The sequence below is a fragment of the Bemisia tabaci genome, chromosome 1 (genome assembly GCF_918797505.1).
Source record: "Bemisia tabaci chromosome 1, PGI_BMITA_v3".
Lineage (NCBI taxonomy): Eukaryota > Metazoa > Arthropoda > Insecta > Hemiptera > Aleyrodidae > Bemisia > Bemisia tabaci.
This window is the reverse complement of record NC_092793.1, coordinates 53416313-53429405: the sequence shown is the minus strand read 5'-3', so window position 1 is coordinate 53429405 and position 13093 is coordinate 53416313. Positions and strand designations below refer to the sequence as shown.

Genomic DNA, 13093 nt, shown 5'->3' with positions numbered 1-13093 from the left:
GTCCCTATAATCGGAAATCATTGAAGGCGTTTCGGTTTTTTCAACGGCTAGGTCTGGATGCAACTATTCGTGGTCTCATGATGTCCGTGATGCATACACAAAAAATTGCAGGCGCTCTGGCTTTCTTAAGCACAACGTATGGTTGTGGTTATTAGTTCTCTAGGGTTTTCTACGCTGCATTAACAAACACGCGTCAATCGTAAAATCCTCGGAGTTCTTATGAGCCGTGTTAATTCACGGCAGCGTTGCTAAATGGTGCAAATTTTCTATTAAAAACACTGCCACGAAAGCATCGCGGATGTCAATCCCTAAAATTACCACTGATAAAATTTCCGCAATTTGCACCTTTTTGGAACGATGCCATGATGCTACACGACTAGTCCAAAATTCGAGGGTTTCAAGGTAAACTTGATTGTTAGTGCAGCGTAGAAAACCCTTGAGATCTAAAAATCGTAGTTACACGTTGTGCTGAAGAAAGCCGGAGCGCCTGTAATTTTTGTGTATGCAACCTGGACATCCGGAGAACACGAATAGTCGCATCCAAACCTAGCCATTGAAAAAGCCGCAGCGCCTTCAATTTTTTTCGACTGTGGTGACAAAATATATTGTTCATGTTTCCGTGCTAAGGAAAAACAACGTATGAACCTCCAGGCGTTGCCAAATGTCCTTTGGTAAATCATGGATTTTCGAGAAAATTTGTAAAAAAATGTTTTCCAATTTTTCAGAATATTTTGTTCGCAATTTCGCATACACTTCTAGATTTCTCGGAAAAATATTCATAACTTTCCTCAAAAATAAACATTTTATCGAAGGAAATTTGGCAATTCTCGAATATTCATACGGCGTTTTTCCTTAGCACGGTAGCATGGCATTCACATGTTGTCGATGCATGAAGATTGGCGGTTTGAATATTAAATCAAATCGAAAAAAAAAGGAAAAGGAAATGAATAATAAATGTATGAATCAAGCGGAGACTATTCATGTGGCTATTAATTGCCTATTTTAATCGGCAATCACATACTCGATATAGAACGAACCAAGCAGTCAGGTATTTTAAAAAAAGCAGACAATAGCTCGTAATGTTGTCAGCCTTCAACCAATTTGATTGTCTCTTTATTGGACACCCATTGGTACGCACATATTTCTTCACAGAAGTGCAAAAACAACCTCAAATCTGTAAGCCCTTTTGTAACGTCTAATTTGTTGCAATCTTAGAATAGGTAATAACGAATCACAACTTTCAGCGTAAATCATTCTAACTTGAAGGGCCAACTGAAGCCAATCGTGGATCATGTCTCGACAACCCCCCCCCCCCCCCCCCTCCCGAATATATTTGGTTCGAACATCAATCAATTTTCATGCTGCATTGCATTTGCTAATTTTTATGTCACCCTTAACCAGCATACTTACATAATTTAAGAATTTTATTTTAGCTTACTGAGCTTTGCTCTGTAAACACCTTCACTTTCTTCTTTTCAAAAACGCAACAATTAAAAGTTACTGAACGCAAGTTCATTAAAGCTCAGCTCAAGCCCTGTCTCAAAGCCGAAGCTATTTCACCATCAAAGCCATAATTTAGTGGGACATATCTTCTCAAGTTAAAATATTTTATGGACCGGAAAAGTGACAGTGTGGGCAACTCTGTGTGCACTATACTTGCAAGAGCCAATTTTAAAGCATGATTGCGCTGATGCCCGCTTCAATTCATCCTCAATTACTTCTGATGGGCGCGCGGCGCGGCTCGCCGGCTGTTTTACCCACAGAACGGTCAATCGAGGAATCGTTTGTATGGTGTCACAGAAAAATTGCATAATAAAGGTTTTCTGTGAGTACAAGTGTTAAAATTTTGCCTTATTGCTAAACACATCAAAAGTTTTTGCCAATCTACCCTGCGCTAATGCTGTCATTTTGGAAGAAAGGAGTCAGGGGGTCCCGACCGCCAACTTTCGGGCAGAAACACAATTTATCTAAAAAATCGTTGATCTCGCGTAACATACGAAGATCAAGAGAACCAAAATGAAAGAGTCTAAAATTTGTCTTACGTTTGTTCCCTAAACCTGCGTCGTAAAAGTGTCCGAGTGTTAATTTGCTCACGAGGCTGCAACAGCCCATTTTGCCGTGCTAAGGAAAAACGCCGTATGAACCTTCAGGCTTGACCAATGTCCTTTAATAAAACACGAATTTCCTGGTAAAATTATGAATATGTTCCTTTCGATTTTTCAAATAATTTTGTACGCAATTTCACCTATAGTTCCTAAAAATTGTAAGGGATAATATTCATAAATTTTCTCAGAAATGAAAATTTTATCGGAGGAAATTTGGCAACTCTCAAATGTTCTTACGGTGTTTTTCCTTAGCACGGCAGATTTTCAGCCGTACGACTAGGTGACACTGGTATGTAACGCTGATTTTAACACCCTCCCACCCCTTGTCGCGCTCGGTCACAAAATGATGAAGACCCACCCACACTGTAGAGCGTCACGTACTTCGTGGACAGTCTCTAACCGTTCTAGACGTCGAAATCCGGAATTTCGTATGATCTCATTATTTTTGCTAATTAATGAGTTTCAATTACCAATTTATGAATCTCCGACTGGCAGCGCTGATGACCACTAAGGTCAACATTTGCAGATCGATATCTGGCGCATCGAGTCAAATCCTCATTATTATCATTGTGATTGTCAGTTTTGAATGACGTCACCAAGGCCCACGCTATGCCAGATCGAAAGTTCAAATGCTCTCACGGAATAGACGTAATACCCAACTACTGCTGAAAAATCGTCGAGATTTTTCCAGTGTGCGTTCGTAAACAATGACCCAAGCGTCTGTATGCGCTCAGTCGCCGCACTGCCCGTGTCAATAGGGCGGTCGTTATCGGCCCGTAATTCACGGTCACCCTCGCTGGCTAAAGTTGCCACGTCTTGCGCTTACAATAGTTGCAAGTTCACGGAAATCTTAATCGCCAATATTCTCAATGTCAAGAGTACATCGCGTCCTTAAAACGTTTAGTATTCGCGAAAAGTGTTAATATTTAAGAGAGTGTGAAAATTTTTAAGACGAAGTTACCTTGAAAATATAATGCCTTTAGGGGAGAAAACTCACTATTTTTCTTTCCTTTTACAGCCGCATTTTTTCCCTATACGAATTTGCTTTAAAAACATCGTAATTATTACTATTGATGCAAGAACTTGACAAAGCTTGACAACAAAAACTTGGAGGAGATATATGACGAAATAAACGAATCTGCAAAATACATGTGTTTAAATGGAAAATGCCGCTAGACAACCTCACAAGACTCTACATTTTCTCAATTTTAAATACATTTTTCCGCAATTTCCCATATCAGACAAAATCATGAAAATTACTGCAAACTCATTCTCAGTTCATTGAGCACTCTTAGATGAAGCAACACAATTTGTTTTTCTTTTGCAAATTCTTCATCTCCAGTGGTCGCTTTGAAGGTGAAATTCGGGCGTATTTGTGTGAAAATGTGATGGTATATTCAGGTACCGTTTTATGATATCTGTATAGAAACATTTTTCCCCTTAATATCTGTATAAAAAAAAAAAAAAAAAAAAAAAAAAAAAAAAAAAGATTATTTCAAAAGCCTCCAGAATTTTTTTTCGAAAAACCTGGGATTTCAAATGATGGTATATTTAGGTACCGTTTTATGATACTTGTATCAAACATTGTTTTTCGTTAATATCTATATCCAAGAAGAAGGAGAAAAACTGTTTACTTCCAAAACCTCCTGATTTTTTTCCCAAAAAACTTGGGATTTCTAAAAAATTTCTGGGATCTCTGAAAAAATCTCAGGTTTTTCTAGGAGCGGTTTCGGGGTTTTCTCCCGGCAACAATGTCCTGCAAAGCTCCGCACAGGCGGCCAGGCTAGGCTGCAGCCCGTCGGGCGTTAATGTGTTAATGTTAGGCCGGTGCCGGTGATTCATTTTCGTGCCCAAGTCGATCGTCGTCGATGCCCCCGCCCCGCCGCCCCGCGCCGCCTCCCAGTCGTGCCGTGAATCGTGAATGGGAATCAACTCCGTGACGTGGTCGGTGCTCCGGGTCCCGGGTCTGAGGCGCTGGGCGCGAGCTTCCAGCTTTAACTCGCCTTCTCCAGTTTAGTTTCTTCGCGAGCTTTCTTCCAACAACTCGACAGTCGCTAAATAACGCTACGCCCTTCCAATGTCACACGTCAATCGCGGCGCCGCCGAACGCTAGTGATAATATGTGGTAAGCCAGTGACTAATCCATACTATCTCTATCCACTCTTGCAGTGGCTATGTCATTCTAGATAATATCCAACTACCCGCGATCGTCTAGTGGTTTCATCTATAAAAAAACAACATAACAACACATGTGCCGTGCGTTAAGTGTCAAATTTTCTTTTAAGTTTTTTTTTCTTTGTTGGTTATCCCGTTGGGGCTTACATCCGACCACAGACAAAATGAAATGAAAGGGAGACGATTAGGTGGAAAGCAATGTTTTGATTTAGACAGTTGGATGAGTCGAAAGTTTTTAACGAATCCATCATTATAATTCTAGAATTTAGTGACTAATCCATACTATCTCTATCCACTCTTACAGTGGCTATGTCATTCTAGATAATATCCAACTATCCACGATCGTCCAGTGCTAAAAACAACATAACCACACATGTGCCGTGCGTTAAGTGTCAAATTTTCCTTTAAGTTGTTTTTTTTCTTTGATGGTTTAGTAACTTATACCTATCCCAGTGGGGCCCACATCCGACTATGGACAAAATGAAATGAAAGGGAGACGTTTAGGTGGAAAGCAATGTTATGATTTAGACAGATGGATGAGTTGAAAGCTTCTAACGTAGCCATCATTATAATTCTAGAATTTTCAAGTTAGTCTCGTGCGAAGGAAGTTTGGTCGCCAGAAAGGGAAATGCCATCAGATCAGGACTCCCGTGTTTGATAAAGATGTGGAGATTATCCGAGCTAATGAGAATGCAACTGTGTAAAAAGAAATACACAACAAAACCAAATGAAAGAACACGATAGTTTCTTTTGAAGGATGAAAAACGCAATTTCCATTAAACTTTGGGGCGTGAGCTTGGCATGCGAACTTTTTTAATACATTATTTTTGGGTTTTTCATGAAATTTAAGTAGAGAAATCTACCCTACAACTACCCCATAAAAATTCCTTGCGACTTTCCATTGTATCCATAATAGACTGATGTTGTGGCTACGTCATTCGATGTAATATCAAATGTAAACAAACTCAGAACCTTGTTTCTGATTCGCGCCCTTTGCACCATGGTAATAAAATGCGGCCAAATGTTTCTTACAATCGAAAGATCTCGTGTTTAATGAGTCTTTAATTGATTTAAGACCGGTCAATGGCTACATTTTAATAATTTAATACGATCAACTCATGAAGAATTCGCACATGAGGTTATGTTAGTTTGTTTTGGTTTGAACCAAAAGTTCGACATCATATCGAATGACGCAGTCACTGAATCAGTCTATTCAAAGAGGTAACGGAGCTCTTGCGTGCGTCAGGGATTTGCATTGTTACTTTTTCTTTTGCAACATTTCGCGAGAAACACGCTATTGGCTCTAGTACCGGTGATATGCTCAATGAGGTTACGTTATTTGTTTTGGTTTGAACCACTGAACGATCGATAGTTCGATATTATATAGATTGCCACTATTTACTTAAAATACCTAAATCCATAAAGCCACTTTATTTAATTTATTCTTTGTGTGCCTTGAACAATTACGCCACGCGTCGCACAAGAGGTTGAGATGTGGGAACTTTTAATGCTCATACTTTCAGTAGCGATTTTGTGAGTTGCCAATACTGCGTTTTTCCTCTATTTAAATCAATTGAACATATCGACTATACGGCAAGCTGCGTCACCACTAATCGATCGTTTTACATATATTTAAATGGAGGAAAAACAATCTTGCCAACTTCAAGAATCGCCACTTATATCTGTCTTTGTTATTATGATGACTTGAGGTTTAGAAGTGGTTTTATTGTACAATTTTCTATGGGGATCTCGTGATTGGTGAGGAAACTCTTGTCTGAAACGGCACCGAAAATTTTTTTCGAAAGACATCCGACGATTTTTATACCTTTCGACTTTTTGAGCTAATTTTCAAGAGTGAAGAGCCACCCCTCTTCTCCTTTGAAGGGTCATCACTTCAAATAATCAGGGAGGGAGGGTGAAACTTTCGATACTGAAGAAGGAAAAAAATTCAGTGGCGTGGCGTGCTTTGCGATATATCGATCGACCTGCCATTTAAGCTTGTGGAAAAGGATCGATAAACAGGGTGTTCGCGTAACGAACACCTTAATATTCGATTCTTTACCATAGCTTTAAATGGAGAAATATCGATAATAATCGATCATTCACGCATCGCCACTGGAAAAATCTCGGATTGAGTGAAACATGGCACTTTCTGCACCCCTGCCTGGAAGGAGCACCCCTTAGAATGTTCAAACTGTTTAGTTGCGATTTCGATCGATCGTATTTGGCTCCTTCTCCGCGGCGGCCGACGCGTCGTTGCTTCGTCGCCCGGACGACCTGTGACGAAAGTCTGATTCTAGTGCTAACGTCACGAACTGTTACCATTTCGTCGGCATCTCGAAATTAGTCTCATTTCATCATCATCCATTATATATTCATATTTTTCACCTGAGCGAATCACCTGAAAAATAGTGAACCCTCTTCAATCGATTGATACATCTGGAACGGTAATTTCTAAGCGCCGAAATTTCTTCACGTCGGAAATTAAAGCATGGGTTGCATCAGTGGCGAGGCGGAATGATCGATTATCGATATTTCCCCCATTGAAGCTATGGTAAAGAATCGATTATCAAGGTGCTCGCTGCGAACACCTTGTTTATCGATCCTTTTCCATAGGTTTAAATGGCAGAGCAATCGATGTATCGCAAAGCACGCTACGCCACTGGGTCGCATCAATAAGTTAACGTGACTCAATGTCAAGTTCACTCTCGCCCACACAAGCCTGAATCTAATGTGTTTGTTGGTTTTTTTGTCTTTAGGAGGAAAGCTTAGACCTCATGGGCCAATACAAACCTGAAATTTTCTGCTAAAAGGTAAATTTATTCTAAAAGGAGAAGAAGAAAAAGCCTGGCTTTACTGTTTGCTTGCATGATCATAATTTTCTCCAATCTTCTTTTGTTCTTGCACCTCTTTAACTGGGTCAATTTTTGGTAGATGGAAGGATCAGAATGTTACAATTTTTCTTCTTAACCTTCTTTTTGCATCAGGCATCACGCAACACGCACTTAACTTGGCTGCCTATGAAAGTCTTTTCACATTCCAAGTCTCTTCTCACATTTTATAAGTGTTCATCTGGCACAGTAGAAATTCTGTTTTTCTAAAGAAACGCTTTTATCATCTGAACATTATGCACTCTCGTTGTTAACATTACAGATAAAAATCTCCCTATGCAAATGTCTCATTTTGTGACGAGGAATAAAATAGTATATTTATACGTCGAAAATGTTTGATGAGTCAAGAACAGGGTTGGCGCTTACTAATATTCCAACTCGCACCAAAACTTCCGTCCTCCTTCTCTCACAAACTTGGGATAGGAACCTGAAGGTAGATGCCTTTTAGGCATTCGTCCTGCCTCGGTTACTTTTGAGTTTATTTTGCGATCATAATATCCTAGCTATGACGTATCACCTGTCAAAGGGAAGTGATATTGAGTGAAACGGTCATCATCTCGAAAACCACTATAATTACTCAGTAGAAGGGAATTCATCTAATGTATAAAGAGACAGTGTAGAAGAAAATCATAAAACGCGTTAGTTAGAAGAAGTTAAAATTCATTACAACAACTCCAATGAACAACTCTTAAAAATACATGAAAATTCGGAGATCATAGGAAAAACCTACTCAATATAATTAGCAATTATAAACAGATAAATAGATATGGAGATAGATTCATGCAGGTAGATATTGACAGGAGTGGGAATGCTCTCGTTGAGAAGTGCCTCTGCCTGTAATCTTTGAGATGTACTTCCTTTTATCACCTGTTTATCTCACCTGTCCTATTTAAGTAACTCATCACCCAATTACCCATCTCAAATTGGAGTACCTTTATAGACAGAGTATGGTCACTGGAGGATCCTCCTGTGATTGGCTCAGCCATCATAGGCTTTATGGAGCTCCGAGGATAAAACGAAATGATAGATTTAGTGTGCAGATGCTTTAAAGCTATAATGAGCTATATGTAGCTATAATGAGGTCTCATTTGCTTGTATCGTCGTGAAAACTCAAATCACAGCAGTAGGCGCATCTACTCGGTTCTGTCACTTATTTTGTGCCTCACATTTGAAAAATTTTTGAACTTGAACTTTTGCTATTGTAAGGTTGGTAAAAGGTAGAGCAGGTGAATCGTGAATGGTAGGTAACAGTCCCTTCTCACCCGCTTCCACCTACTCCTGCCTGCCTGGTGTCGCGGCGATTTTTTTGTATCCTATAAGCGTCTTAATGAGACGCGGTGGCCATACACTTCATATAAAGGTAACCTAACTTGAAAACCAAGCAGGTTTTTTCTTTTCATCTTTTAATCGGATTGCTTAAAAAATACAGCATTCCTGAATGCGAAAAATTTGCGATTCCCGTTAAATTATGGAGGTTTTCCCCCCAATTATGTAGTGATTTGTTATGTAGGGAATGTCAGGGAATTTGTTGGGAAAGTCAGGGAATCTCTTACACACATACTTATATCATTAAAACACATCACTGATCTTCCAACTATTTACCCTTTTTGGTCATTTTTAAGGCTTATCATCTTATAACCAGCCCTTGAATGTCTTCCTCCATAATTAGATCTCTAGACAAGTAAATTTTGTCCAAAGTTTAGCGAAAGTCAGCGTATCTAATAGAGAAAAAAAGGGCGGACATTTTTTTCGAAGGGCAGGGAAAATCAGGGAGTTGGAACATTTTGAAGTCGGGGGTTAGAACATGTTGAAGTCAGGGAATTCGAATATGAATAAATTATGGCAACCCCTATATCGTCTCACAGTCCTGCGAAGATATGCGTTAAGTCCTAATCGAGTTAAATCCTCGGAAAATGAGTGTAAATATTTTCTTAATAAAATAAGCAACTTGGTTATCACAGCGACTCGGCTTACAAAATGAACTTATTTCACGTTCACAAGGCAATGATACCCGCGAAATAAGTACTCATTCTCATTCAAGTCGAGAGATCACTCTCCGTACGGCGCGCGGTCTAATCAAGCATCAATCTGCTAAGCTCGCGCAAGTGTCGTGCGATTCGCGCACTCCGTGTACGCCAATGAAAGTCCCTCTATTATTGGCATCATCTCAATTCTTTGCCTTCGCGTTCTATTCTTACGCGTCAGTGCAGTTTTCGCACTCGTGTCGTTGACGCTGTCTCTATTTTCGACTGTCGCGATAAAAATCAAATCCCGAGTTAACCTGGAATTTTTATCGGTGTGTGTTGTGATGCGGTGTTAACGAGAGAAAAAAAAAGGAAAAAAACTTAAAGTGGCAAAATATTCAGAATATTGCGCACAATTGGCTTTGTTCAACGTCAACGTTATGTCCGGGAATAAACCACATATACACGCGCCAAATGATGGCTAATGCGAGTGACTTCAAGTGAAGTGATCGGTAAATAAGATTTAGGTACTTATGTTGACAGATCTACGAATCGAATTGCTCTCCGTATGACTCTTGCTAGTTATGATCAGTTGAAAGTGCATACTGCTGCTTGTAAGAGAAGTTAGTTTCCATGAAGACAACTCTTGTTTTACACTGTTTCACACTTCACATTGCTGGAAATATTTTTGTAGACCTTTTTGTCTCTGCACTTATGTTACGTGAGCTCTTTTTCTCAATTTTGTTCATAAATATTATATAGCGAGAGATAACAGATCTGAAAACTTGGTGTTCGCTGTATTTGAAGAAGACTAAGTGGAACGTTAGGGAGCGTCATTAGGTGGAAGTAATATAGTCACTAGTCGGATAACTAGGGGTCCGCCCCCTGGCCACTACGCGGTCCAACCCCCGGGGCGCTGCGTGCCTTCAAAAGTCCGTTTCGTGGCTAGCGAAATCTCAAACAAAAAAAACCACAGTATCATTAAGAATTAAAGAATAAACCTCAATCAACCCACTTACGGACTTCAACTCCCCTTCCTCGTTCCAGCCCATCGAGCGTCTTAAAAATGATTAATTAGAATAGAGAGGACACCAATCAATTGTGGAGAATGACTCAGGGAGTAGAAACCTCTCCGAAAGACAACCAAATTCTGGTCTTCGAATGCGAATGAAGTTTTCACGTGCACGTGGGCACTGAGAAACCCAAGATACTCTGATTCTATACTCAGTTACCTCCCGCACCATCTGTGGAACTCTTTTCATAATCGGAAAACCTCATGAAGCTAGTAAAATTAGTAAGTGCACGTGCCTTTCAAGTGTGACTTTTTCAGAGTGTTTGCCTCTCTAACCAAAAATTGTCGTTTGATCTCTCTCCGTATTTGCCCCCCTCTCTCTCTCTCTGTGCCGGTCGATTTGTAATAGCTTGTAGCTTTAGAAAAGCATGGCGTATTGAGCTCAGTTTTATTCTACGTACCTATAATATAGTGTTTTGCAGTAGTCATAGTTTAACTTTGATTTATTTTCTTTCTCCGTGCTTTTCACGAACAGTTCATAGCAATTTACATTTTTATTTCGTGACACAGAATATGTCGTCCCACCAAAAACAATTTCGTCATGAATAACCACCAAATCCAAGTGTCTTTCCTCCTTCTTTCCTCCGTTCCTTCCTTTTGTTCCCTTCTTGTTCCTCCTTTTTTTTGGGCTGACGGGAGGGGCGCGTGCACCCCCTACGCCGCCCTCCCCCGTGGATCCGACTATGCTTGTACATATATTCCTCTACCCTCTGACTTATACATTCATAGCCTAATTAAATTGTAATCAATCAATAAAAATGGTAAGACGTCGTGCTCCGAATAATTGAAAAACTAAGTTGTTTCAGGGGTGCAGAAAATTCCCGATCATGCCCCTGGGCGGATGCGTGAATATGTGGAAAAGCCCCAAAAATGTGAAAGGAGGGAACATTTTGAGGGGCCACATGTCGAAAATCAAAGGAAAACAGAAGAAACGTCATCTTTTTTTAGATTGGTGGGGAATTTTGTGGAAAACTGATGAGAGAAATGAGGAAAGCCAGCTGGCGGCGCGTGAAAATGTGAAAGCTTGGAAGATTCTGCACCCCTGAGTTGTTTCTCATTTCTCTTGATTCAATAATTGATGCCAGCAAATCTTGTTGAGAAGTACTGCTCAACACACATAAGCAAGTTATGATTATAATATATGTATGATCGAGCAAAAAAAAATTACAAAATTCTAGAGTGTTGTAACGGTACTCTTCCTTTGGAGGGTAAACTTGCCCACCTTTTTACGTGTAGTATTCATCAGAGCCTATTTTAAAAATACGAATCAACATTCATACGGGCATGTATTACACATAGCTCTATTCACTCAAGTTTGAAAGTTCTGCTAAAATGCACCGTGCGTTTGATTTCACTGAAATCAGAAAGCGTCAAACAACATGCAAACCACGCTTCGCAGATCTTCGGTAAACTTCAGGCGTAAAGTTCGCCCGTATACAGATCAGCGACGCTCTCTATCATCAGAGAGCAGGCACCATTTGCAACTCTATTTCCATCTCAACGGCGTGACCAGAGATGCTGAATCTTGCAAATTCGCACCCAGGCCAAAATTTTGAAAAATTCCTATGTTCTATCAACAGTATCAACACAAGAGGAGGAGACTCGTAAATTTTATGTTGATAGCTCTGCCTGGATGATGGAAGCGATGGTTTAGCGAAGGGTTTTTGCACGGATATGAAAGAAATGCCGGTTATTGACGTCAAATTTCGATTTATTGATCGCCTCTGCAAAATTCCAGAGTTTGAAATGACCAGCGGGTCGATTGAATGTTGAATCGTTATCGAATGACCTTCAATAAGAAGACATTCGGCATTGCTAAGATAGGGATTTATCGATAAGGATCATTCGATAACGATTCAACAATCAACCCGCAGGAGCGATACTGCCGTGCTAAGGAAGAACGCCGTATGAACATTCGAGAGTTTCCAAATTTCCTTCGATAAAATGTTTATTTTTGAGGAAAATTTTGAATGTATTTCCTTGATATTTTCAGAAGTTTTAGATCAAATTACAAACAAAATTACCTGAGAAATTGATAGACAAATATGCATAAATTTTCCTCAAAATTAGTGATTTGCCAGGGGAAATTTTGCAACGCCTGAAAGCTTATACGGCGTTTATCCTTACAATTAGTACGGCAGGATAGAACCGGCCCGTAGTCTTTTAATTGACTTATGCAGAATTATCTATCAACATCTCTTTAGGTACATCCTAATTTTACCAATCCTTTTTTCCATGAAAAACAACCCCGATTTTTTTCCTGGATGTATCCGAGATCACCAGTATCAACATACCGCAACTTATAAACCACACCCCCCCCCCCCCCCCCCCACGAAAGAACGTAATTACATTTCAATGTAGTCAAATTTCCCCTCGTGAATTGCAGTTTTACCAGGAGAATCTGGGGCATTTCTGTCTGAAAATTTCACTGATTTTTCCGCTGATCTCATGCAAAAATTAGAGAAATTTTGAACAAAAATTGCACAAGTACACTCTTGTGAAAAATTGAATTGTTTGAGTCGATTCTGCTACCTTTGAATGGACTTACGTTCCTTCGCCCAGAAAATGACACAATGAGTCTGTTACACCGTACTCGAATCATCTGCCAATCGATAATGAAAATGTTCGGTGAGAAAGTCGCGACACCGCGTATCACAAAACGTGTTTTTGTTCACCTTCACGCCTTCAGCATTGCTACCCGCCCACGACGCTTTCGCTCTCATCTCCCAGTAGAACCGCGATATGTTATAAGGCCCTTTTGACGTCATCGTGACAGCGCACTGCAGCGGCTGACTAATCTATCGCTGCACCGCCGCACAGTGGATCGAGTCAATAAGAGAGGTCGGACAAAATTTGGAAACTTTAAACGCTTATAACTCCGTTTAT

The 13093-nt window shown here is 40.0% G+C and overlaps 1 protein-coding gene across 6 annotated transcripts in view; it reads left to right on the top strand.

Annotated features, from left to right (window-relative positions):
* Positions 1–13093, top strand: part of LOC109044758 (uncharacterized) — a 91992-nt gene that overhangs the window by 67355 nt on the left and 11544 nt on the right. The window contains exons 1-2 of one of the 6 annotated variants that reach the window (XM_072303169.1): positions 3981–4230; positions 7040–7093. The exons of 2 other annotated variants lie outside the window; for them this stretch is intronic. Coding sequence is in view for 1 of the 4 variants with exons in the window: in XM_072303161.1 (XP_072159262.1) it covers positions 10412–10429 (18 nt within the window). In the remaining 3 variants the exon portion in view is untranslated. Of the gene's footprint in view, positions 1–3980; positions 4231–7039; positions 7094–9939; positions 10430–13093 lie in introns of those variants that run through there. 3 more of the 6 variants (XM_072303163.1, XM_072303171.1, XM_072303161.1) reach the window with 3 other exon arrangements.